General features: G+C 36.5%; 1 protein-coding gene and 1 pseudogene across 2 annotated transcripts in view; both read left to right on the top strand.

Moving 5' to 3' along the window:
- LOC143668006 (bifunctional heparan sulfate N-deacetylase/N-sulfotransferase 3) overlaps nt 1-26,846 on the top strand; it is a 205,788-nt gene that overhangs the window by 88,029 nt on the left and 90,913 nt on the right. For both annotated transcript variants that reach the window (XM_077142447.1, XM_077142449.1), the window contains exons 4-5: nt 6,135-6,289; nt 25,399-25,584. In XM_077142447.1, coding sequence (XP_076998562.1) covers nt 6,135-6,289; nt 25,399-25,584 — 341 coding nt within the window. The remainder of the gene's footprint in view (nt 1-6,134; nt 6,290-25,398; nt 25,585-26,846) is intronic.
- On the top strand, nt 17,418-18,064 carry LOC143668418 (zinc finger protein 559 pseudogene; annotated as a pseudogene).

Here is a 26,846-nt window from a genome sequence, read left to right as displayed (position 1 = left end):
TACCTGTTGTCTCTCTTCCCCCACTAAAATAAATAGTCCATGAAGGCTTTACTGTTATGACACCAGCAACTAGTAAGGTACCTGTTGAAAAACAACCAAATTAATGGACAAATGAATGGGTGAAAGTAAAATCACCTCTATTTTAACTACTAGTAGTTATATGAACTGTCAGAGACTAAAATCTGACATGTCTTCTTATATTATTAAATGAAATATTGTGAAAGGAAATTACTCTAAATATTAAGAATTACTAAAAAGTTTATTTCCCAAACATAGTTCTATAGTTCTATGATCAAATACGTAATAACTTGCCTGAGGATAGCTGAACACAATTTCATGATGGAATGAATCGATCTGTATTTTTAGGAGTTAAAAAAAATTACACCCATAATGGTATATCCATTTAACAGAATACTCTGCACTCATTAAAAAGACCGAGGCAACTTCAAATGTAACTGATAAGGAAAGAGTTCTTGAAAAATATTTTGAAAAACCAAGGTACAGTACAGTGATTAGAACTTGCTACCATTGGTATAGAAGAGTGAGGGTAAAATCTACACAGCTGAGTCATGGAGTGGGTAAGTAATTTCCCAGGTCACATAATTATTAAATACATGTATACTATCTCTGAAAGGCTTTAGAATGAACTGGTGTGGATGGGAATCTGTGGAGAAGAGGATTTCAGAATTGAATGGCAGGAACTGAATGAAAAGGAGAGTTACTATTTACTGTATTGCTTTTATGTCTTTTGAATTTTGTGTCATATGTATGTGTGTGTTGAGAGCTATTTAAATAAGTGAACATGTAAAGCAATTTTTTCAGCCAATGTTATATTTAAATAAATTTATAGAGTACTTTTGCACAATGGCAAATGCTTTTACAACTTTTCATTTGGTAATCTGTGCATGAGGTATTTCGTATGTATTTATTAGCTTCAAGGGTTTAGTAGGCATGTTGTGATGAGAGTTCTATCTGTATAGCACTCATCTTAACATAACTTTTATATGCCCATAAGTAGCATAAATGATAATTTCATTTTTATATAGGCATAGTATTGTACTTCTGGAGTAAGTGACTTTCTGTTTGTTTCTATGGAAGTTATATAATCATGGGACTTGACCCTAATACATTCCATATAACAATTACATATGGGTTTGGGATCTCAATTTGAGAATTTTTGCAGGTTTTAAGTGTAACCTTAAGGTAGGATGCTCTTCAATGTATGAAATCCACTCTTGCTGTAATTGTCTTAAATATTAAGAACTAGGAGCCTCATGACCATAGTTGAAGATTGTTTCCTGATTGAATGAGTTACTGTCCTTACAGTAGCCTCAAAAAGGGAGACCCAGAAATCTGTTGTAAATTCCTGGTTTATAGAAAAGTTTTGCTGTGCTGGCAGAGGCACATGAGGGAAGAGCTTTCTCTTTATCTGCAGAGATTCACCTCATCGCTCCAGCAAAATTACAGCAGTAGAGGTACTGAATTTCAGAGTGGAGCTTAAGAAACGAGAAGATTGTCCACAACCTCTTCCTTCACATGCTCCAATTTCAGGGAGGTTCCCTTGAATTCTTTGATGGCCTTTGAGGGAAGGAAATTAGAATTACTTTTCAGATAAGGAAAAACATGGATGATGAGCAAAGGACATGTGCAGTAAGTCGTATGTCCAGGGCAGAGAGGGAGAGTCTGGAAAGAGCGATAGTGGTGAAATCAGAGCCACCCAGATCAGCCCAAGATGTAGAAGCAAACTCTTCCGGCAACCCAACTTTTCTGTTCAATGATGAATGCTGGAGAGTGAATCTGCCACTTCGTCTCTTTCTACCTCTTCTGTAAGAGATGGTTTCTCTGCCCTTACTTGGGGACTTCCCACAGCTCTCAGAAAAGGTATCCTCTGCTAGGAAGGCAGAGCCCAGGAAGAAAGTGAGGCCAGAACTCTCAGTGTTCTCCTTATCTATGTATGATATGAAAGCTTTCACAAAAAATGTAGTCAGTGTTGTCTGAAGCCGGTGTTTTCTATAGGAATATTTATAAAATTTAATACCCTGAACTCTATCAAAAGTTAGAGCTTGTAAAGCTTAATCAAATTGCATTGTCTTCCTTTCTAAATGAATAATTATTTTTTCTATTAAAAATTCTATCCCCTTTACTCAGTCTTCAAAGGGAAAAAGAAAAGCACACCACCCTTACAGTGGCTTTGTTTTGGGAGAGAGCTTCAGCTTGTTTGATTTCTCCATTTTGGGAGGGTTTGTGTAATTTTTGTGAGAAAGATAAAATAAACCTCTTAGTTCTGTTTTATGAGCAATCACTATATTCTTGGTACTTTGCTAAGCACTTTTCAGGGACCTTCTCATTGATTCCCAGGAGTTAAAGAATATGCTCCATTGTTTTCTAGATAAGACAATGAAATCTTAGAGGGTGGCAAGGCCAAGTAGCTGCTTAAGTATCAAAACAGGCCTTACCCTAGGTTTGTCAGAGGCCAAAACTAGTACTTCAGAAACATTGGGTTTGTTTATTGTTTAACTGGCAATCCTCTATTAGGGAAGCTGAATGGCAAGAGGTTTCGTTCCCTTTTCTATAAGTTTTTTAGGTTCATATGTTTTTCCAAATCCTTGAGAACCAGTAGTATTTGCAAATGAATAATTAAATCATAGAATTAATGAACAATTTGAAGTGTTATGTTTTATTGCTTAAGTGCTATTCCATTTGTAAATTCCACATTTGGCCAAAAAGGAATAATTAAAGACCCTGAATTTAGGGGCGCTTAAAATGAGTTAGAATTCAGATTCTGCCCAAACCTTCTCAGTGGCTGGGGGACAAAGTTCCCCAAATATCAATTTCTTTATCTGTAAAATAGGATTGGCAGTGGCCCTTACCTCACAGAGTTGTTGTGAGAATTAAATGAAATCATGCTTGAAAAGTACTTAACACAACACTCGATACAAGATAAAGTCTCAATCTTGGCTTTGAATATCAGGCATTTCCTGTTTGGCAGGGGAGAAATACTGCAGAGAAATAAGTTATTTAAATAGTTACATAATACAAACAGATAATAATTTGTAATAAGTATCAAAAGTTTCAGAGAGCTTTGTGGCATCTTAAAAGAATGGCACTTAAAATTGGGGATTTTGAGTTATAGTTCTTCTCTCCTCCATCAGTTCTGACAAAGGTGGGAAAGTGGGAGGATGAGGTGGCAAAAGATCAGGGCAGTACAGCTATGAACAAATGAATTTCTACTGCTTTTTATCAAAATGTATAAAGTAATAAGTAACAGACACTTGTTCTCAATATAATTAATTCTAATGTAAAACATCCCTAAAGTAGGATTAAATGAAATCAGATATGACAGCTCTATAAAGAAAAAAGGAAAGGAATAAAATTATGCCTACTATGAATAGAGATAAATCTGTCAGAGAGCAGGCGTCATTTGTTTAACTCCTGCGTGACTCAGTGGATGAATATTTTATAGCAGTTTTCACCACGTTCTTCAGAAACAAATGCCTGGGCCATCTTTCCAAAGAACGCTGAGGTCCCCAGCTCTGTCCTAATCAAAATACACTTAGGACAAAGGCCAACTAGAAATGTGAATAAAGGAGGGATGGGAGTACAGATGCAGGAAAAGATAGAAGTTATTAGGTAAGAAGGAATAGAGATGAAAAGCAATAGGATGGGAGACTTCTCATCAACTAGAGAATTCAGCCAACTTTACCCACACTCACATGGAAGGGAACGTGGAAATCAGGGGTTGATTCTTGGGAGCCCCAAAAAGACTACCGACCACTTCTCAGTGTGGGGAAGTAAAACTGCAACAAGTAACCAACTGTAATCTTAATTAATTTGCTGGTCTGAAGAAATACACAGTGTGAAACAACAGGAGAATATCTTGGCCATAAATAGAGAGGTTTAATTGTGGGTCAAACTAATGACATTACCCCTCATGCAGAACAAACAATGTCTCTACGTGGCACCAGTCACACCTACCACATGCCTCTTTACCAAGCCTTTCTTCTCTACCACCTGAAAAGTAGCAGGACCTAAAACCCTGCTCTGTTTGGGGGTAATTAGAGATCCTAAACTCCTGGCTCCATATTCCTATTCTTTCATATTCTGCTTTGGCATGTTTCCCTGAGCTGTAAGATAACCAATCAGAAACTCCGGGAATATTTGACTTCGGTGGTTCAATGTTAGACCAAACAGTTAATATAATGGCTTGGTAAGTTCCTGAACAAAATACTCCCTCAGCTACATAACACTCAGGTGAGACACCGACACCCCCACCCCCATTCTTTTTTAAGGTGTGGTAAAAAAAAAAAATACTCAAGGAGACATGGAAGAGACACAAGGAAACCAGGAGTGGAGAATACAGGAGGAGAGGAAAGGGGAATCATAGAGCACCTGCAATATGTGCCAGAACTTTCTCCCAAAAGAATAAAATATGTATAGCCATCCATCTTTTTTATCTCTGTGATACAGGTGCTATGTGACTTTTCCACAATCATTCAATTCAAATGTATTGGAACCTACAATTAAACTAAAATTTATGATTCCAAAGCATATACTTGCTTCACTATATTAATGTGAAATGAGTGTATAATAAAAAGGAAATAATAAGGACAATAAAAAGCCTAGATTTGAAGATGCTCCTTTATATAAGAAAAATTTTCTTCATGTCAGTAGAGTAACTAAGCAGGTGAAAGTGAAGTTCCAGGCTGTCCTTACTGAAAGACTTTGCTATTCCACTCGTTCTATGTCATTCAGTCCTTTTCCCTCCTGTATAAATAAAAAAGACTGTGAAGCCTCATACTGCACCGTTATCTTTGGTAAATCTCTTCCATTGCACAGTAAATCACAGGGTCCGATTCTTTTCCTGCCAGAAGGCTCTGCCTGCTTTCTCTTGGGAAAAGGAATGAAAGGACAGCTGTGACAGGCACTGGGTGCAGTTGGCTGGCCAGGGTGCAGCAGTCCTTGCACCATCTTTAGACTGTAGGGCCCTATTGAAGCAGGCATATCAGAGCAACCATTGGGAATATGAGAAGAGCATGTTGTTGGAAGAATCCACTGCTCTAGGAGTTTGTTGGCGTCAACGTGTGGCTGAGATTTAAGTGTGGCTGTATAATTTTGTGATGAGTAATACCATCTGATGATATGCCAAGACCATGATGAGGCACCTTATATTCCTGTGCAGAGGAAAGTATAAAATGAGACTAGTACCTCCCTCAAATGAGTTGAGTGAACTGTGGAATTTCCTACACGCAACTAAACCATAGGTAGGGGAAAATGGGGCAAATAAAACAAGCCTAGAATATGAAAAATTAGAGGTGCAACCATCATACTGACACCCAAGGAAATGGGAGTTCCCTGACAGAGGCCCAGGAGTCTGCTTCCAGGAACTTGAGAGAAAGACCAACCATGAGGGACATGAGTGTTGCTAGGGAGAAGCTTAGCTTGTTTTACTACGACTTTACCATTTCTCGCCTCTCCATGACTTTCCACCTTTCTCCTTTCTTCATTTCGCTCCAACTTTCCCAATAACAATTCCTACATTACCTTTTCCCTCCTTCTATATATATACAAGCCTTGGTTTTCTCCAAATACTGAGTAAGTTCTTCTCAAACATAAAGAAGAACTCAAAGAATGGAGTTATTTGTGAGTTATATAAAACCCAGGTCAAAATAATCCACTAATGAGGTATCACTATACATTTCCTTATTCATATTTCCTCAGATGCATTTTCTCTTTAACCCTCACTCTCTCCAAACTGTATTTTTGTTAACTGATGCAGAAAAGCATAACTTCCTGTTCAACTAGACAATTGTATAAAGATGCTAAAAATTAAGAGTTCTAATGTCCTTGAGAATGGTTATGTATTTCCATCTTGCAGTGATTTCATGTTCATGTTTCATGTTTAACTACTTTTTAGAAGAATTTTATCACTACTTCTGATTTTGCAGAGTAACAGATTTTCCTTTGCTTCTTGATGTTCAAAACCATGTATGTAAATATGTTATATATGACATCTTTTAAATGCTTATATGAGAGTACATGGTTGATTGGTTGATGCATAGATAGACAGATAAATGATAGATAGGCCATCAGAGTAAGTAGAATTAGTTGAATTATCTTTTCTTTTCACCTCAAAGGAACTGAAGAGGAGGATGAAGGGGATGACCATCTGTTGGGGTCTGTGGAAGAGTTCTGGTGGTTTCCTCACATGTGGAGCCACATGCAACCCCACCTCTTCCATAATGAGTCATCTTTGGTGGAGCAGATGATTCTCAACAAAAAGTTTGCCTTAGTAAGTAACTCACTTTAGGTATTGCATTTAACAAAAGTACACGGACTACAGAAATGATCAGATTTTTAAATAGAAAACACCTTAAAAGCTTTTAGCATATTGGAACTTTTCAGTTAGCCTTTGTGGTCATTAAAATATCTTTGTGTTACAGTCTTTCAGTGTGCTGAAAAGCTTTTCAGGCTTTTGAGTCTGTACTGTACACTCATCACTAAACTTGATGCTTTGAGGGGTCCAATTTAAGGAGTACTTCCTAAGACACTCATAAGTCTCAGTCACATGGCATGTCCTGCAGGAGTTTCCTAAAGCACTGCAGAGACAGAAATATGAACGTAAAACAACTATCCAGAACAATTAGATATTCTCTGGCCCAGTGCCAAAATAAACAGTACAGACACAAAGCTCACAGTTCAGAGACATAAAAATGTTCTTGTGGAAACAGGCTTTTATGCAATCCATGTCATCAACTGCCTTTGATCATTTATGGCACAAGTATTTCATGTGGTATAATAAATAGCCATATATGATCAAAGGTAGTAGATATTACCATTCAAGAAAAAAATTGAAATGTAATATGTCTTCATTTATTATAGCATGTTTTTTTCTCATTTGAAAACCTGAAAGCTGACTGTACAATGTTCATAGATTATCTGTGCTCTTATTAAGTCCAAAATTGTCATCAAGTTTTTAAGCAAATGCTAGGCTTAGTCCAGCATGGGAAATGTATTAAAATACACTGCACTTAATAATTTGGATAAACTCTCAAATACAACATGCTTTGCCAGAGAAGTCCTCTCCCCATAACCAGTCACATTCCTCTAGAAGTGACTATTTGTAGTATAATGTGCTCAATTTTAAGGTTTTCTGCACATATGTATATGCATTTCCCAACAAAACAGTTCTTTAATCCTTGAAATGTACTGTTTGTTCACAGACGTACTCTTAACATATGTTTTACTCTAAAAAGGCCAGCCAGCCATATAATGGTCAGTTTTCTGGCTACACAAAAGTTTAGACACCAATGGCATTAAGTAGAATGGCATTCTTCATAAACCACTAGAGTTGAAATATTTGGGTGTTCGACCTTCCCCAGCCATAACAATATGAAAGATACTCTATATAGAAAGCATTTGGAAACAGTGGTGAGCACATAGGAAACATGTAGTAGACAGCAACTGTTGCTTGCTTTTATTATTATATCTAGTATCATAAACCCATGTCATCTTCAGTGTTTGCTTGGGCTCCTGAGATGTTTGGAGTGATGAGAAAAAGGGATAAATTCCTACAGTAAAAGCTTATTTTATATTGGATGAAATTTGGTTCATGTGCATTCTAAGCATATTCTAAATGTGTCTTAACTCTTTTACTTCCCATTAAGTTGTCAGGGTTACACAGCTCCATTGCTGCTAAATTTAAGGATGTAATGAAAAAAGATCAAGGGTTTCAGATTTTTTTTTATATAGACTGTATTATTTCCTTTAATGCTCACAATAACTCTGACTTGTACATATATTCATTCTCATTTTAGAGTTAAGGAAATTGAGACTCAGAGAAATCTTTGCCTTGCTCATGATTATAAAGCTCATTAATGGTCAAATTAAGGCCAGAAATCCAGGTCTTCTAAGACTCAGTTGTGTTTCTGACTTCCTCAGTGGCCTCCATCAAATTCATGGGTGTATGTCCAGTTTTCTTTTCTACCCCATAATCCAAGGGAATTCCTGGTAATCCTGTTAATATAAAGGAAATGGAGAACTAGATATGGAACTCACAGGGCAAGTAGCCCCAAGATAGTCAGTTTCTAAAAAAGTGGGAAAGGAGACAAATTGCTGAACCTGGAGAACTTTCCACATGATTATCATTTATCAAGTACAGATAGAGAAGCTACTTTTCAATAAACTATTCCAGAAGAAACTGCTTCAACCATCAGCTCACTAAATGAAACAAACCAGTGCTTACTTTGTGCTAATATTCCATTTCTAGAGTGGGTTATATCCTGCTTTTCTCCACCAGCTAGAGACTCTGGGTATAAAAATAAGTATTAATGTTTCACAGTGAAGAAATGAAAAGAACCATACAAAGAAAGAATAGACTGCCTTGGAAACAACTGGGTTTTCAAACAAGATTGTAGGTCATGGATACAGTTTAATACTCAAATGGGTGATTGGGTTAGAGGACATTTAGAATTCCCTTTCAACGAAGAGAATCTGAGACTATGATGTAAAACTCTTGTTTGGGACTTCTTTTTCACCATCTACAGCCAAACACCAGTTATTTTCATTGAATTTCAACAGACACATCTGGTCTCTTATCCTTTTGTAGAATGTGGACACTTCTGTCTCACAATGGAATTTTATATCCATTTAAATTTATTATGGAAAGTCAAGTAAATCCTTTAAGCAAACTTGTATTTAGGATTATAGCCGTCAGGAAATGCAGCTTTAGAGGTTGATTAGAAAATATTTTTAGTTACCAAATGTGGGCTAATTCAGGTATTAAACTGAAGTTTCAATATGGAAATTTTTTAAAGGTACCAATTCTGAGGCAAGGATTAATTATAATATTAATGATTGACCTACAACACAATTTCAGTTTGGAATATCTGCTGTGCAGATTAAAAATAGGACAAAATACCATTAGAAGAGTAAAATAAACAAATGCTTTTAAACCTTGAAATGCACTCTTAACTGAAGAAATGCACCAAAATTTTGGCAAATTATGGGAGTTTAACTTTTAGTAATAAGTTAATTAGTAGAGATTTTTTATCATAGAAAACATTGCTAATAGCAGATGGTACTTAATGTTATTGTTGATGTTATTAAAATTATTATAAGCAATAGAGCAGTGTTTCTGAAAACATAAACCTTACCAAGGAATGTACTTTTTAATTGTATTATCATTATTCTTTCAAATAGTGTCTTTTTTACCCCTCTATCAAGTTTAGCAGAACCTGCTAATTTCCACTTGCTGGGATGTCTATTGTCAGTGTTACAACTTTTTAGATTAGTGAGCACATTAACTTTTCTAATACGGAGATAAAGATTATAGTAACAAAATATAATACAAAATAAATTGGAAGACTTGCTCACTAATAGAATATGTGATAATCTTTTAATTAGTTTACTTGCCAGCTGGAGAATGAGGGAATCCTACCATTTTTATTTCAGAGAAGCACTTTTTAAAAAGGCACGTCAGATTTTTATTGTATAGTTACTCAACACAAAGCTTAGGTCTAGTGGTCCTAACAGAAATGGGGAGTTCATATCAGGGGATGAGAATTCACTTTGATTTGATAGACCATTTCTGGAATAGTCCAAGCCACATAGTTTAAGAAATACACTGGCCATTTTTCAGAGCAGGATGACCAAGAGGGTGATGTTTATAATTCACTTCATAAGAAGAATGGCTGAGGGAACTTTGAGAGGGCAAAGACATATGAAGGAAGCCTAAGAGATATATTATCATGGCTACTGTTCAACGTAAGAGCACTGAGGTGGCCATACCAGTGATTAGAATATTGACACGTTTCACTGCTCCCACCTCTACCCTCACCACCACCTCTGTCACCCCAGATCCACCCCAAGGATAGGGTACCCCAGTTCTCCCAACTGCTCAGCAATTAAAGGGGCCTGGTCTAGCAAGGCCCTCCATCATCCAGCTCCATCGCTACGGCTGGTAGTAAATCTGGTTGCTCAGTACCATGGCCTGCTGGTTGGTAAATATTTTTAAAATCACCTCTGAATATAATCAGTCAATTTTATGACTTGGAAGGGACTGAATCAGTGTATTGTGACTTAGAAAGGAAGTCATGGAACAGGGAGTACAGTTCTATACATCCAAGAAAGTCAAGTCCTTCTAATCTAGACAATTATATATACAGAATGGTGCTTGACATCTAGTAGATACTCAAATGTTTTTTAGATGAAAATATATTTATTCCAGTCCTTAAGATTCTCTCATTACACATGCCTCTCTCCAGGTTATGCATTTTGAAGCAATCCACAGCTGTCCAAACCCCGTTATCCTGGTAGCCATATTTGTACAATTTCTAACTTAATATTCTTCCTGATATGTTTTGCCCCAGCATGGCCCCCATGCTCGATTGATATGGTCTAAACACATCACATGTGGTAGAACACATAGAGTAATTCCTTCATGTGCAATTCCCTTTTATTAATGTAGCCAAAGAACACAGTTTTTTTCTTTCTTTGTTTGTTTGTTTGTTTTGCATACGCAGGCACCGGGAATCAAACCCGGATCTCCAACATGGCAGGCAAGAACTCTACCTGCTGAGCCACCATGGCCCGCCCCACGGTTTATTTTTAAAACTATCATATTACATTTAAATCTGCAGATCTTTTGTCCATAAGCTGTTCTTAAGGCTTCAGGTATTTGTTTTTGTCCAACTGATTTTGTTACCTAAATATTGGCCTTGAGATTATAATTATTCCTTTAATATTGCATCTGATTCTATTTTCTAACGTACTTTCCCAGTTTTGTGTCATCCCATATTTTATGACTTTTGCATCTTCATCAAGTTATTAGTCAAGTTGACCAAAATAATATCAAGGTTAAAGATAGAGATTTGTAGTAGAACGGTCGGTGGCCTCTATTCCAAGTCAATTTATGCCAGGAGACATCATTATTTGGAAATAGTTGGTTATTCAACTACAAATCTGTTTAACTCAATGAATATCCATTAGTACTACACAAAGTATGTCAGGGACCTTGCTGAAATCAAGCATGAAAAATGTGCATGGTATTTCTCTGACACAAATTTAGAACTTTCGTTTAAAAAGAAATTTGTACAGTAAGGATTAAAACTATGGTTTCTCATAGTCAATGCTTTTTTGTTTATTACTTCCCAATATTCTGCTTAGTAATCACTTCTAGAATTTATCATTAGTCTATAGTTTCCAAAAATCTAACTTTATTCCCGGTTTTTTTTTTTTGAAATTGAGGCCCATTGTCAACTCATGCATCCTGTTATTCTTGGTTTCTCTAGAATTACTAAAAGTTGTTCCCTAACAAATCTACAGGTTTGCTTATTATTTTAATTACCATAAGATGTATACTTCTGAGCCTGGATGAAAAAATACATAGCTTAGTCTATTGTATTTTTTTATTGTCTTTTCACCTAATTTATGTTTTTTAACATAAATATTTTGAAAATTGTTCTCCTTTATAGAGAAAATAAAGGCAGAATAGATGTTGGGAATTTCTGCTTTTTTTACATAAATTGTTTCAAGCGCCCTTCCTCTCGATTGTGAATGTGGTATAATATTCCTTGTTCGTTTTCTGCTGATGAGTCATCTTCAATTAGCCATTTCTGAAAATACAGATTTAGCCTCCTTGACATTATGTTTACACCTTTTTTTGCGTATGTTTTGTATTTGGTTTTTTACTTCGGTTGGGTTTTGTTTTTATTAATGTCCCTATCATCTCTGGGATATGTTGTAAACCACAGTATACACAAGAGCCCTGTAAATAATTTAGTTAGGTAATAGCTAACATTAGTTAGCCTTTACTAGGTGACTGGAACGCTGCTAAGTGCTATACATGTAACGACATCTTATGAATTATCTTCAAAATTCTACTGCTGTCTACTCCACTTTTAGATGACAAAGCTGACATTTGGAGGGGATAAGCAATTACCCCAAACCGCCAGCTAAATCTTAGATCTGGTACTTGAATTCAGAGCTTTCTGATTCTTAACCAATTTGTCTAAACTGCTGTGTTCTCTTGTTATATTTCTGGCAATTGTTTTACAACTGTTTTTTCTTCGGGATGTTTAAAATCTGCTTTACAAAATCGGGACAAGTCATATCCAGTTATATGCAAAATTACATATTTTACCTATTTTGAACTCCAAGATGTCCTTGTCATCTTATCCCCAGAGTTCTCTCACTTCCACGTAGACCATAGATTCACAGAGCATGTCGAGGGTGGAGAGAAGCAGGGAGATATTGGCAGTCAATAGACAAATTGGTTTACTATTGAAGTTATCAAGGAAGAAGAAAGAAAGGCCAGCTTTAAACCATTGGAAGTATAATTGTTAAAAAAAGAGAGAGATGAAAACTATTTCTGGGCTAGAATCAGCAGGATTCTTTATTGGATAAATGATGAGGGAAAAAAGGGGAATAACAGGTCAAAATTAACATTGTTGTTTCAGCCTCCCACTTTTTTCTATCTGTGTATGTATATATATATATATATATATATATAAACTATGCAAGTATGAACGGCTGCTTTTGCCTCAGAAGCTGTTACATGCATATACACTCCTCTGCCACTTATATCCACAATGGAATAGAATATATTCACCTTTAGGTTAATTATTAAACATTTGAAAGATGTTTTGCTCCTCTGTGGGAACTCAGAACCCTTTTCTTTGTAAGTCCTTTTCAGGTTGCTTTTTTCCCATTCTATAGGAAGATGTATCCACTCTAACAAACCAGAGAACATACAAAAGTGTTCCTTAGTCACTTTCCCTTTTTCTCTAACTGAAATGCTAGTTTGCACCTCCTGTACATATATCTGGTGAATTAAATTGGTTTCATAAAAAGAATGATAAAATTAGCACATGTCTTCCATGGCAATAGTCTCTCACTGCCCAAATTTACTTGGACACAGAATGAACTAGAAATCTTTGTGAACTCACCTAGAAATTCTCCATGGCGGGGTGGAGTTGGATGTTGGGATGGGGATGGGGAGAGATCTGGGTCCAGATCCCTGCTTGCTTTGCCTGGTTTTTGGCTCTTCTTTAATTTTGCACCTACTTAGCATGGTGGGGGCACTTGTTTTCCTGAGAGGCAGTTATAAAATATGGTCACAATGGTAACGATGGCAAAAGGAGAAATGAGGATACAGTCCACACAAGTGCTAACCCTGGGTCTGCTTTGGTAGTTTCATATCTCTCGCTCACTATTCCCAGTCGCCCAACAATTTCTGTCGGTTCTTCCTTCCGTTCCATTTTCTGCTCCATCCCTTTCCCGTCCTGACTCTACTTCCAAATCTTTCATTCTACATCTGGATCCTCACTGCAGCTCCAAACTAGTCTCCCATTCTTTTCCTTTAATTTATGTGCAGATGAGAGAAGAGTGGGAAACTTAAAATTCTGTAATTCTCTTTCTGCTATGTGAAACAGAACTTGGTATTCCAGTCAGAGAGATTCTTGACTCTCCTGAGGAAATACAGGAAGGGAAATTGTTGTGCTTCAAATATTTACCAGACATCAGGCTTCGTACTTTACATGTAGCCTCAGTTAATCTTCACAACCAGCTGGGAGGCTGATTATTCCCATATTGAAGATGCAGAGAGGGAGGCTCAGAGCAGTTTTGAAATTTTCTCCAGATCATAGAGCCAGTGAGAACAAGGAGAAAGGATCTGATCCCAGATCTGTCAGACTCTAAAGCCATGGTTATTACCATGACTTGTGCAGCGGGAAGTCGCCATGCTAGTAATACCGTTATTGATCATGGTTATGGAAACTGTGTAACCAGGATGTTATTACCTTTTCAAAGGGTTAAATGCTTATAATAAATTTAGATATTAAAATCTGACTTTCACAATGTTTTTCTCTTAGTTTACTGTTTACATGACATGTAAGTTCTTGCATTTATGCAAACAGCCCCACAGCATCACTATTCTAGTGGCTATTACAAATTCCAGATGCTGTGGTTAAAAAAAGAGCAATATCAACTTTCTTATTCTTTCGAGAATATTAGATTTCAGCTTAAATTAATACTAGGTAGATGTAAAGATTCCTAGTTTAATCAGACTTACATATTTCCAAAAAAGATTAAATATATTTGCAAGTACTCTGAGAATTTGAGTTTCTCCCTAAATTGTTTATAGTTTTATTGTCTTTCAAAGGTCCACATACAGCTCATCACTTCAAACTCTGAGAAAGCTGGATTCAGCTAAACCTTCCATTCCTTGAGTGGCTCTCCAGATAATTTTCTTCTCTGTTATCTGCCACAGCATAAGATATAAAGCCTTATAAAGTCATGTTTTGCATTTCTACAAACCCCTTCTGGCGTGCGCTAGAAGAAATTCCAGCAATTAAAAAAAATCAGCCTGGCCTGTGCAAAGTACAAGTGTTTACATCATTCTGTTGAGTATTCTCACAAAAAGCATGCTCTTTAGTGGTGTGTTTACTTATGAAACACTCAGCAAAGATATGATGACACTTCAAAAATCCCGACAGGACCTCTAAGAGAGGAAAACAACCTGCTGTATTAAATGGAAACTTACCTGAAAGAAATGGCATAAGTATTAGGGAAGAGTGGAAGAAAATCTGTCAAGCTCTCCCCGAAATAATTTTTTTCTTATCAGTTAAAAGTGAAAATGAAGGTGAAAGCCAACTCTGCACATCTTCTGTAACCCTTTTCAGTGTTGTGTGGAATTTTCAGCTTAACTTGTGTTTCTGGAATTTCTTAATGCATTTGGCATGCTAAATTTCAATTTCAGGGGAAATTACTACAGTAAATTTTTGAATCAGCAGAGGAAATGGAATTTGATAGATTAGGGAAGGGTGAAGGGCTTGTTCCTAAATTGGAGTATGAACAGGATACCCACGGGATAGGAAGGTAAAAATAGTATATGGATTCAGGTGCAGGGAGGTTGGTGGAAAAGAAAGTGAGAACAGGTAGGAGTTCTCTTCATTTCCTTCTATTTTCTCCTTGAAAAGGAACGTGTTGTCATCAATTCAGAGCAAAAATGGAGAAGGAACTATTGTAGGTTTTTTGAGAGAGAGAAGGTATAAGACATATATAACCTGCCCAAGTTCCTACAACTAATAAGGACACACTGAGATTGAACTCAGGACTCTTAAATCTGGGCTCTATCCACAATAATATACTGTCCTCTGTGCCTGGGATTCTCTGGTGTGCACTGGTGATTTCATTAGCATATATTTCACTGGTTTCTGCTACAGGAAGAATAAGATTATTTTCTCACTCTGTAGTTACTAAAATGCTATACTCTCTTACCAGAGCACAGTGATTTCAGAAGGAAAAGGTCATACTTCTGTTTTATCAGTTACTACAGTTCCATTCTATTTCACAAGACTTATCATTGACACCTTTAACACCTTTCTCCAGAGACTTTTGTGACTTTAACCGTGTTTTTGTTATCCAAACTGTGAGACAAATAGTATTTTCCTTCCCCTTCTTGGGTTTTCTGGACCTGTAGAAATCCACCAGAATATTAAAGATACCTTGTAGGCTATTTTAAAAGAATCTTTCAAGCCTAACAGGAATTGTATATTCCCTGCAAAATATTTGCAGAAACTAACTAGAATTCCAAATTTCTTTTAGCAAGAATTATAAAATCAGTTCACTGGGATTCTACTAAACATCTAATAGAAAATTAATTTAATCATTATGTCATAAATGCAGTTTTATTAGTGGATAAAGTTGTTCATAACATAACACCCATTGAACTTAAGGGATTCTTGATGGTAAAAATAAATATTTGGGAGCCCCAGATCTGTTTCTAAGATTTGCTGTACTAGCCTGTTTTGATGCATTTCAATTCCATGTAACTTACATTTATTGAAGCCTGCTCTGTATATACTGTGTGGATATTTCACCAAGGAATAGCTTTTGTTATGTAACTAGTGGTATTCGTCTGTGTTTTTCATCTGTATAAGTGCTCTGATTTGTGATAGATAGACATGGGCTGGTAGTAGAAAAACTAAGATTTAATCCTTATTTGGTTATTTATATGTCCTTTGGCAAGTCACTTCACATCTCTGTGCCACATTTTTTCTGACAATATTCCAAGGAAAATTATGTTAAACACCTACTTTCATCTACTTAGACCTACTTAGAATTGTTCATTTTACGCCATTTCAAAGAGACCACTGATTTTATAAACTCCGCTTCTGAATTGATAGCCTTTTTTCTCTAATAGTATTATATATAGATGAGAAGTGAATATGAATAACTTGTGTACTCTATTTCCTTTTTATTTTTATTTTAATGTGGTATTCTCCTAATCCCATGTTATGGATTTTTTTAAAAGCCTATCTTTGCTCTTTTCTGGAATAGGGGGCAAGTAAGAGATATTTTAAATAAAAATAACAACATGATTCTCTATACATTTTTTACCCAAGATCAACTCCAACCTCAGTAGTCCTAGAATTGGTACATTAAAATGGATAGGTTTATGATTAGATCACCTGGGAAATTTATAACTGCCTTTGTGGAAGAAAAAAATCATATATCACCAAGTTAGTGAGAAAATTAAAAGAATCTGATGCTGAAAAGACCAAGTTTATCAAGAACAAGAAATAGCTGCCAATAGAGGATTATTTTAAATCCTTAAGCTAGTCAACATGGTCTTCACAGAAAGTGTTTTACCTACCAACTAGCAAACAGAATTTACTTGGTGAATGTAAGAATTTTCTTACTTTCTTCATGTAAGAAAACTAGAGAGAAATCTAGTGTCCAGGTCTATAAATAGTAACCACACACCCAGTATTTCCCCAGGATCTTAAGGATTGGCTGAGGCAGGATCAGTGCTGGATTTTATGCTGGTCCCAGGTGTAATGTAGAGAGAACTGGTCCCTGCTAACTGACTTCTTGGGCTGTAGAGAGGACATTCACTCAGGCTTCTAGAAGCTGCATCCAAGAAATGGAAGCTATTGGAGAAAATTTATCCAGTGGGCATATAAAAGTACCACCCATGAAGAATGAGTTCTGGTCCTCCATGTTAAGAGAAATATGTGAATTCTCTGGTATTGCAGATGCATGCAACAACTGTGACCATGCTTTAAGGAAGAAAAGCTGACTACCCCACGTCTCCCTAACCCCTGAGGTCCTACCCCTTACACTGTTTCCCACGCAGGAGCAGAAGTAAATGTGTGGATCTGAGCATGCACATCTGTGGGCATATTAATCTGCATGGAGCCCACATCTGAAAGAGATGGCTAATGAACTATGCTGGATGACAGATAATTAATGCCTGGTGCTTACTGACGGATGATGGCAAGACTCTGTCTGGTACTTAATCAAGAGGATTGAGATTGACCTTCCCAAAAAATTCAGACACAACACTGTCCTGAAGAGACTTTAGGAACAAGAAGTGTTTAGGCACATTTCATAGTCAGACTCACAGGAGTCTGTGATCTTCCAGCTTGTGGTTCTCTTTTCTCAAGACCTTCTCTGTCTTCATGGGAGAAAATCATGGAAGGAAAGAATGGTTCCTGGGTGCCTGGTACATTATTCTTAGGGCTCAGTGACCTTTGAGGATGTGACCATGGACTTCACGTAGGAGGAATGGGTGATGCTGGATCAAACTCAAAGAAACCTGTACAGAAACATGATGCTGGATAACAATAAGCTTATGGTTGCAGCAGAATGGAATATTCATCCTGTCAAATGGCCATCTCTGCAGAATATTTTGCTGGGGAAAACATCGAATGTGTTAGAAATGGAGAGAAGCCACATTGGAAGGGAACTGTACAGTTGTAATGGATGTTAAAAAGCATTAGTGAACATTCATGCCTTAAGACTCATAAGAGAACTTATATTAGAAAGAAAAATTGTGAACATAACCACTATGAAAAAGGTTTGAGGAAGAACTATATCCTTACTGTACACATAAAATTCCATACTGGTGAGAACCCTCATGAGTATAGTCAATGCGGAAAATTCTCAGCTAAAATCCACATATTCATGTTCACAATAGAATTTACCCTCAAGAGAAACCATATAAATGCAGTGACTATGGGAAAAATTTAATTTTCTTCTCAGATCTGAGGTATATAAGAATTCATGGTGAAGAGAGGCTGTCTGCTTTTAAGGAATGTAGGAAAGCCTTTATTAATTCTACAAGCCTTTTGAGCAATGCAAAATCACACTGGAGAAAAATTTTATGAATGTAGAAGAATGTGGGAAAACTTTCCTTTTGTCTTCATATCTTGTGGAACATTTAAGAACACACGGTGGGCTGATGCCTGGGGAATGCAGGAAATCTGTGAAACCCTTTCCTTTTCCCCCAGATCCTGCTGAACATAGAAACACTATGGTTGTAAGGAATGTGGCAAAGAGTTTTCTTGTTTCTCAGAATTTAATATTCATTTGCAAGTCCACACTAGAAAACAACCCTATGAGTGTAGTAAATGTGGAAAAGCCTCCACCGATTCTTCAGGTCTTATAGAACATGGAAGAACTCATACTGGAGAAAAGCCCTAGGAATGTAAGGAATGTGGGGAACCCTTTGCTAGTTCTTCACGCCTCACTGTACATTGAGAATTCATACTGAAGAGAAGCTTTATTAAGGCAAGGAATGTGGAAAAGCCTTTAGTAACTCCTCTTGTTTTAAAAGCTACATATAAACTCACCCTGGAATAAAACCCCATGATTGTAAACAGTGTGGGGAAGCCTTTATTCAATCCTCACTTCTTATTCAGCATTTAATAATCACAGTGTATAAAGACCTTCTGAATGTAAGGAATGTGTGAAAGCTTTTAGATACTCACCTTAATCAACACAAAAGAACACACACTGGAGAGAAGCCGTATGAATGTAAAAAATTTGAGAAAGCCTTCACTATTTCATCATACCTTACAGTACGTATGAGGACTCACACTGGAGAACAGGTCTTTGAATATAAAGATGTGGGAAAGTGTTTACTCAGTCCACATACCTTATTTGGCATTTACACACTCGTAGAGCAAGAGTCACATGAGGCATGTGGAAAAGCCTTTAGTAATTTCTTCTACCTTATGGAATGCTTAAGAATCCATATTTGAGAGAAGCCTGTGCTTAAAGCATGTGGTAAAGCATTCACTACTTCCTCATACTTATTGAACATCTACAAATTCATTGTGGAATTAACCTGATGTTAAGGAATTTGGGAAATACTTGGTTTCTCGAATCTTAAGGATTTAAGGGGAAGAGAAAACTTTTAATATAAGGAATGTGGGAAAGCCTCAGCTCATTCCATATGCCTCATTTAATATTCATACATGTATATATCCTATGAAGCAAACTATGAATGTAGGAAAACCTTCATCTAATCCGCACAGCTTTTTTTAGTATGTCAACTCAAACTGGAGGGAAATCCGTGAATGTGGAGAATGTTAGAAAGCTTTTATTTTCCTCAGGCCTTACTGAACATGTGAGAAAGCACACTAGATGTTAAGTGTAATCCCTGTGAGTGTAAGGAATGTTTAAGGCTTTAGCACTGCTTTCTACCTTAATATTCAACTGTGATCTCACAGTTGTGAAAAATCTCATGAATGTAAGAAATGGGAATTTTTTATGCTCTGCTTTGGGAAAGTATGAGAGTGCACATTACTGAGAAATTCCATGAGGTGAGAGAAGCTTTGATTCTTCTTTGTCATTGGGAAAGGGCTGTGTTAATTTACTATACCTATGAAAAAGCCACACTGGAAAGGTACTGTGTGAATTTTAAAAGTGTATATTTCATAAGAATACATATGAAAGGATGTACTGGATATAAAACCTAAAGATTAAGGAATTTGGAAAAGTTTGGGGGTACAACTCTAATTATTGCACACAAGGAAATGGATACTAGAAAACACAACCAAACAAATACTTTTTTAAATGAAAAAAAACGTACAAGCAATACTATCATCTATCACTGGATCATCTAATTCTGATATTGGAATCTTAATTCTCTAACCAAGAGATAGCTTCTGATTTGACTTTTTTGGTTTTGGTGAAGAAGGGAGTCTGCTTCCTTTGAGAAATAACTTTGTAGATGTTGCCCCACCTTGGCAGCCATCACTGCTATCCTTTCTGTTCCCCAGTTAAAGTAGTTCCTGCAGACTCCTTGCCCAGGTGCCAGCGGCCCCACATGTTCCATAAGCTGAAACTTGTGTATGGCCTCTCAGAATTTCACTTTAGGAAATGCTTATCACGTTAACTGGAATAGCATCATAAGTTTATTTTCTTCATATTGTATGTGTATGTGTGATGTGTCTATTATGTTAAAAATTCTAATTTCATTTTCCAAATATGCATCTCATGCTTCTATTATCTGGAGAAATGTTTTCTTTTCTATGTGAAATAGTATCTCAAATAGCTGTAGTGTTTAAGGAAGCCACTATAAAATCAAAGCAAAAAAATAAGAATTCTAGAAATAAATCCAAAATATGCTACTATATGTAAACATAATGAAAATTCAGGTTATCTAAATTCTCAATACCATAAGATAGTTAACCAAAGCATGAACTTCCATATACTGAGGAAATGGGACATTCTAACAAAATGAACTGTGGAAAAGCATTTAGAAGAATTTGCAAATTGTGTTGCAATGAGTTTTAGATTTTTTCACACTATAGAGTGCAGAATGTCTGATTCCCTATTACTGTGTGCTTTTTAAATTACATTAGTTTGCATACTTGCTAATCTGCCAAATATGGAAATAGGCCATGGGTTTTTACTCATTAATGGAAATTGAAAAGGTTCTTCTGTTTCGAAGATTGAACTAAAGACAAACGTTCCAAGTAAAGAAACATTCTTAATTAGTAGCAAGAGTTTAAACAAAGAAATATTGTTAAAGTTTGTGATAAACAATGATTTATTCAGTAATAAGGCTTATTGTATCACTCAAATACATGAATGCTAATTTTTACCTTTTTTCTTTCAGTTTTTAGGGGAATTTTCCTAAGAATACAGCATCACTTTTACTTAATAGAATTGTATTATCTTCACAATCTCTTTTTGGAAATGTTTGAATGCACAATTTAGGAAAACTTTACAATTTTTATTATATACAGTAGAATTTAAATATATAAATTCATAGTAATGGATAAATTTGCCTGGTTTTCTCTTGAATAATAATTTTTAACTACAGTCTTAAAAGTGTGTATTACTTATATAAGTATTAAAATTTCCCTGTGAGATACCATATGTTCATTATACAGATACAGTAACAGTTTAATTTAGATAATTGGAAAAGTGAAAATCACAATGAGAGGCAGCTGGCTAAATCAGTTCATGTACTTGTTCACTAATACTTTTCGCGTACCTATTACTGGCAAGGCACTGGGCATGTAGCAGTGAATAAAACAGAGCCACAACCATACTTCACAAAGCTGACTGCTGAGTGAAGAGAAACAATAAGTAAATAATTATGCAAAGAAATACATTCTTACAAACTATTCTGTGTACTCTGAAAGACAAGAGATGACTGCTAAGAGAGTTTTAATGAGGACTTAGTTCAGATTTGGGAGTTGTCAGTGAAGGTTTCTCTGAAGATATGATGTGGAGTAAATTACCTAAAAAGTTGTAAGATTTATCCAGGTGAAGGATTGTAGTAAGAACATTCCAGTCAAAGAAAATCATATGTGGGAGGGTACTGAGTTAGGAAAGTGCTTGGTAATTTCAAAGTAAAGCAGAATGAGGCTGGAGAGAGGACAAGAGTCATAAGATGCAGGGCTCATGGCCAGGCTAAAAATTATGTATTTCATCATAAGGGCAAGGGAAAGGTACTGAAGAACTTGAGCTCAAAGTCACATGATTATATTTTTGTCTCTTAAATATTACTTTGACTGCCATGTAGGGGATGGATTGGAAGGAAGCAAGGGAGGAAATGGGTAGACTAGTTTGGAACCTGTGCCAGAAACACATGGGATGAAAAGATTGGAATAGAGTGATGATGATGGTATTAGAGAAAAGTGGATCGATTTCAGATATATACTAGCAGTAGAGCTGATAGGATAGGATAATGGAGTGGACTTAGGAGAGGGTGAAGAAGCAGAAGTTTCAAGGATAGTATCTATCTTTCCGACATAGCAATTAGTTGATTGATGATTGATGATGTCATTTAACAAGATGGAGGGACACTGGAGAAAGAGCAGATCTGATGGGGTTGTGGGGCAGAGATCAAGAGTTAAATTTTGAGACTGATTAATCCCACCTGTATTCTAAGTATTTAGCGTACACTTTATAATAAATAGCCATATTCCCTAGGAGTTTTGCTGTATGTCCTCATTGGAAACTCTTAATATAGATTACAGAGCTTCTGGGTCTAAGATGCTGCTTTCAATGTAGAATCAATGAAAAGAATGAGAATTAATTGTTTAAGCTGAAATATCTACTATAAGCCTTTCCTCCCCAGATTACCAAATAAATATGTGCTTGGTCTCAAATTGAAAGAGCTGGAAGAGAATAATCAACCAAGCATTTAGCACATGATAGCCTGCCTTCCAGAATCTGCTACCTTCAATCTTTGCTGAAATTTTTCTGTGCAGTAAGGTTTCAGATGTTCTCTGAGGTATGAATGTGAATTTGGGGACAAATTTATTGTTGCCTTTATCTGAAATTCATTTAGTAGGGATTTCCTACTGATACTCAATGATTCATAGGCTGGACCTTACAGAACTGACGGGGAGAGTATTTAGCAGATCAGGAAAACTTAGTAGGGTGAAAGCCAGGGTTTACCACAGTAGCCTCAGAAGAGAGAATCTCAAAATCTACAATGGAAATAGGAAAAAAGGCCAGTCTCTTTTAGTGAAAAGGGTAGCCCATAGTTTCATTATTTCCACATTATGGTTGGATAGTAGGATCACAGCATATAAAATCAATGGTGGCAGAGTAGTAGAGACAACAATTAGAAACAGATTTCATTGAATATGTGTCATATTTCAGGAACGTACTAAATGCTTTACCTGCATTATATTATTTAATTACCCCCAAAGCCCCTCTGGCATACATACTCTTATGACCAGCACTTTAATGCACATGATGGAATAAGACACTTGCCAAAGGCCACACAGCTTGTAAATAGGAAAGTGAAAGGAGCCAGTTATGTCTGACTCCAGAAGTTGAGTTTTCTATCAGTGCCACTGCACCATCAAACAAATAAAAGACAAGACAAAAAAGTCTCAGTGTTTCTTTAGTGTTATAGTCTAGAAGAAATATAAAAACTTCATCTACACTGGCTCCTAAATTCTGGCAGACAGTCTAAAATAAGCAAAATGTATCTGCCATGCTGAACCATCCTTTTATTACATGGGGTTCCTCAAAACACAACTGACCACGTAGGCATTTAAAACTACCTCGAGTTCTCTTTCTTGCAAATTTTTAGGGGTTTGAAATTTTTGATGTGATTCTGACATTGTGAATTTCATCCTTGCCTCTTCCCATACTCTACAAAAAATTCTTAACCTATAATTAACTTCTTCTTCCAATTTCTGTGATTGAAATTCATTTCCTATTCTTAAACTACTTTAAATGACAACTCCACTGAACTTTGTAACACAAATTATATGTTGGTTGATGATCCTTCGTCAGAAAAAAAATTTCTTTAGTTTGAGTTTTTGAAAACCAGTAAGAAAAGAAAAGGAAAAGCAATGAGAAGTTTCAACTTTATTTTCCAATGGAACTAGAAATTATATAATAATTATAAAGTTATAATAAAGTGAAGACCGTCAAGCTTTCACTCTGCCCCATCAGAAGCACAGGTATGGTCCACTTTGCCTCTGGTACCACCCATTCTCTCTTGCGCAGCAGCGATAGGGCAGTTCCCGTTTCTAGTATCCCCAACTATAGCTGAATGGGTTTTGAATGATGAAGAGAGTAGACAATAAGAGGAAAAGTGTGTTCCAGTCAGGGAGGACAATATGAAGTGTGCAGGGAAGACATGAAGGAAATCATCAGAAATTGGGAGGGGAGAATGGATACTGATAGGAAGTAAGACCACATAGGTAGGTTGGGAACACATTTTAAGGGTTGTTTATGCTGTGTGAAGAAGTCTACAGAAGTACTTAGGTAATAGTAAATTTGCAGTCCATTTTCCTTCTGTGTGCAAGGGCTTCACAGACTTCTTTCCCCTCCTGCTCTCATTTACGTTGAAAAGTAAAGCTAGCCGCACCTCTTCCACATTTTTTCATATCCATTTGTAGCATACGTCTACAGTCCAATCCATTTAGCAGCCTGATACTCTGGTACTCTTTATGTAAGCTCTTTGGCATAAAGAAAAACATGACTAATTCAAAGGAAGCCTATTTGAGCAGAACTTTTGAAGACTGTAAATCAATTGAAAATACCGAGAGAAAAATAAAAACTCATTCAGAAGAAAAAATACTGAAGCCTGACATTCTTAAAAAGTCAGGTTCCATCCTTCATGCCTTATACAGTTTGTTGTCTTCTATCCAAACATATCATGTCAGATTAATAGGCCATCTCAAGGGGAAAATACTCATAATTATACAAAGTTGTCCCAATTTCCTCCTTCCAAAATCCAGATATCACATAGGTTGATTGACTGAGTGACTGAATTTTTAATTGACAAAACCCAGGTAGGTACATCTAAATGGAAACATTGTGATATTTTAGTTATTTCATGAGAGCAATTAATTTTTTTTTTTTTTTTTTGCATGAGTAGGCGCCGGGAAACAGGTCTCCGGCATGGCAGGCGAGAACTCTGCCACTGAGCCACTGTGGCCCACCTGAGAGCAATTAATTAAAAGAAAAAAATAGGAGTAGTTTTATATGCAAAAGCTTTACATCAAATCAACTAAGTTCTCAAATTATATTAGCACTTCCAGTATGTCGTACTTTCACTCTTAAGCAGGGCACTGCAAAGAGTGCTCTACAGAATTTGACCATACTATCCAATTGAAAGTGCGCTTCTCCAAATGTGGGAAATATTGTTTATTCATGCTCCATACATTGATGACCCACAGAAATGTGGCAGTTTTGGTGGAAAGTGGGCAGAAGGCAAAATAAAATCCTGTCCGTACATCAAGAGAAAGCAGAGTATGTTCTGTCTCTCTTATGAATGTTAGGTTTGTTTTGTGGAGAGCACCGAGTGTTGTTTGTAGCAGCCACTTATTTAATCTGTTGAAATCATGAGCAGTAGGGCTGGGCGGCTATGGCAAGGATGTGCTGAATTGAGGTTCTTTCTGATAATTCATTAAAATCACTAGTCCCGTCCCACCCCCTCTCAAAGACAAATGCATCAGCATCAAGACTAGGCTTCATTAAGTCCAGAAGCCTTAATACTATCACCTTAATTTTACCATACAATTCATCGATGATGGGTTACAACAAATGTATTTCTGGTACACTTGAAAATCCAGGAGTAAAAATAGAATCAAAGTAAATCTTCCCACATGTACTTGGTCTTAGGAGCACAGCATTCCCACTGGAATGGGCTACGCGGTGGCCCCTCACCATTCAGGTGTCTACCCCGTGCATGTCCAGCTCTACGAGGCCTGGAAGAAGGTTTGGGACATTCAAATTACCAGCACTGAAGAGTATCCACACCTGAAACCAGCCCGACACCGGAGGGGCTTCATCCACAAAAACATCATGGTGAGTCTCCTCCAGTAGGCTCAGGGTGCAACCAATTCTGCCAGGTTTACATTTTTCATTTGGAAAAAAAAGAGCAAAATGTTAAAAGTTGAGCTGTGTCAAAAGCCTACTGCTGCAGGAATATATTTGTCATATCTAAGAAAAGGATGTTTTAATTAAAGTCACTTTTTTGCAATTATTTAAATATGGCTAAAAAATATTTTTTTATTGACACTACTGCTAGGGAGACATTAATGTTAAAATGCTAGGGAAACATTACATCTAATGGTTAGATAATATTTAAAAGCCATCATTTTTTTTCAAAAAGCTACTTAGCATGTAAAACTAATACCAGGTCTACATATTAGCCGTGCTGCCCTTTTATGAGGCACACCTTGTTCTTCTCTTTACCGTGCCAGGCTAAAAGGAAAATGCAACTATTTGCAGCAAAAGGTCACATGTGAAGTCCTGCATAGTCATTAATAAGTCATAATATAGAGTTGAATTGGAAGAAAATGTTAATTTAATTTACACAGTGGATAATGACATTTAACTTAGATCAACTCTCATCTTTCCTTTTCCCTCCATAAAAACTGTTGTAAATGCTGGACAGGGATATCACAGCCACATTTCATCCATGTGCCCTCCCTGTTATTGAAAATGAACTCACTGAGTCTTAAAATGCCAGCTTTCTGACCAGAGAGAGGTTGGGAGACTGGGATTGTATTACAAATGAAAAGCATTCAATCCTGTCCTGTCATTTTTAAGTCACATGCTGTCTTAAAATAGTTACTTTCTAAGGACTTTATTCAATGCTGTACCCTTTTTGGTTCTGTTTCTTTGTGTTCTGTCAAAAAAACTGCTTGGATCTGACATATGAGCTTCATTTTTCCTTTCACCTGAAAAAAATATTTTACCTATAAAAATTTAATAAATCTTGTAAGTAATAAAGGTGTTCACAGATCTCCTGTTTTAAGAGAATTGTGCCTGTAGTTCCACTTTTGCAGCAATCCATGGAAACCCTCTATATTTGGTTTCTGGGCTCTTGGATGAGAATTTCAAGTGGGAAATGTTCAGCAGGCAGTTGATTATGCAGGAAAGAGAGAGCTCGAGGCTGTTGGATCTATCCATATAGAAATGCAAATTGAGACCAAATTGAGAGCCTGTGTGCCCTCCTAAGGAGAGACTGCAAAGGAAAAGAGAGCAGGAAAGTGAGGGGTGAATCTTAGATCACACATATATTTCATTGCATGAGGGAATTTTTTATTTGATGAGCCATTGGC

Source organism: Tamandua tetradactyla, chromosome 24 (assembly GCF_023851605.1).
Source record: "Tamandua tetradactyla isolate mTamTet1 chromosome 24, mTamTet1.pri, whole genome shotgun sequence".
Taxonomy (NCBI): domain Eukaryota; kingdom Metazoa; phylum Chordata; class Mammalia; order Pilosa; family Myrmecophagidae; genus Tamandua; species Tamandua tetradactyla.
This window is presented reverse-complemented; position numbering and strand designations above follow the sequence as displayed.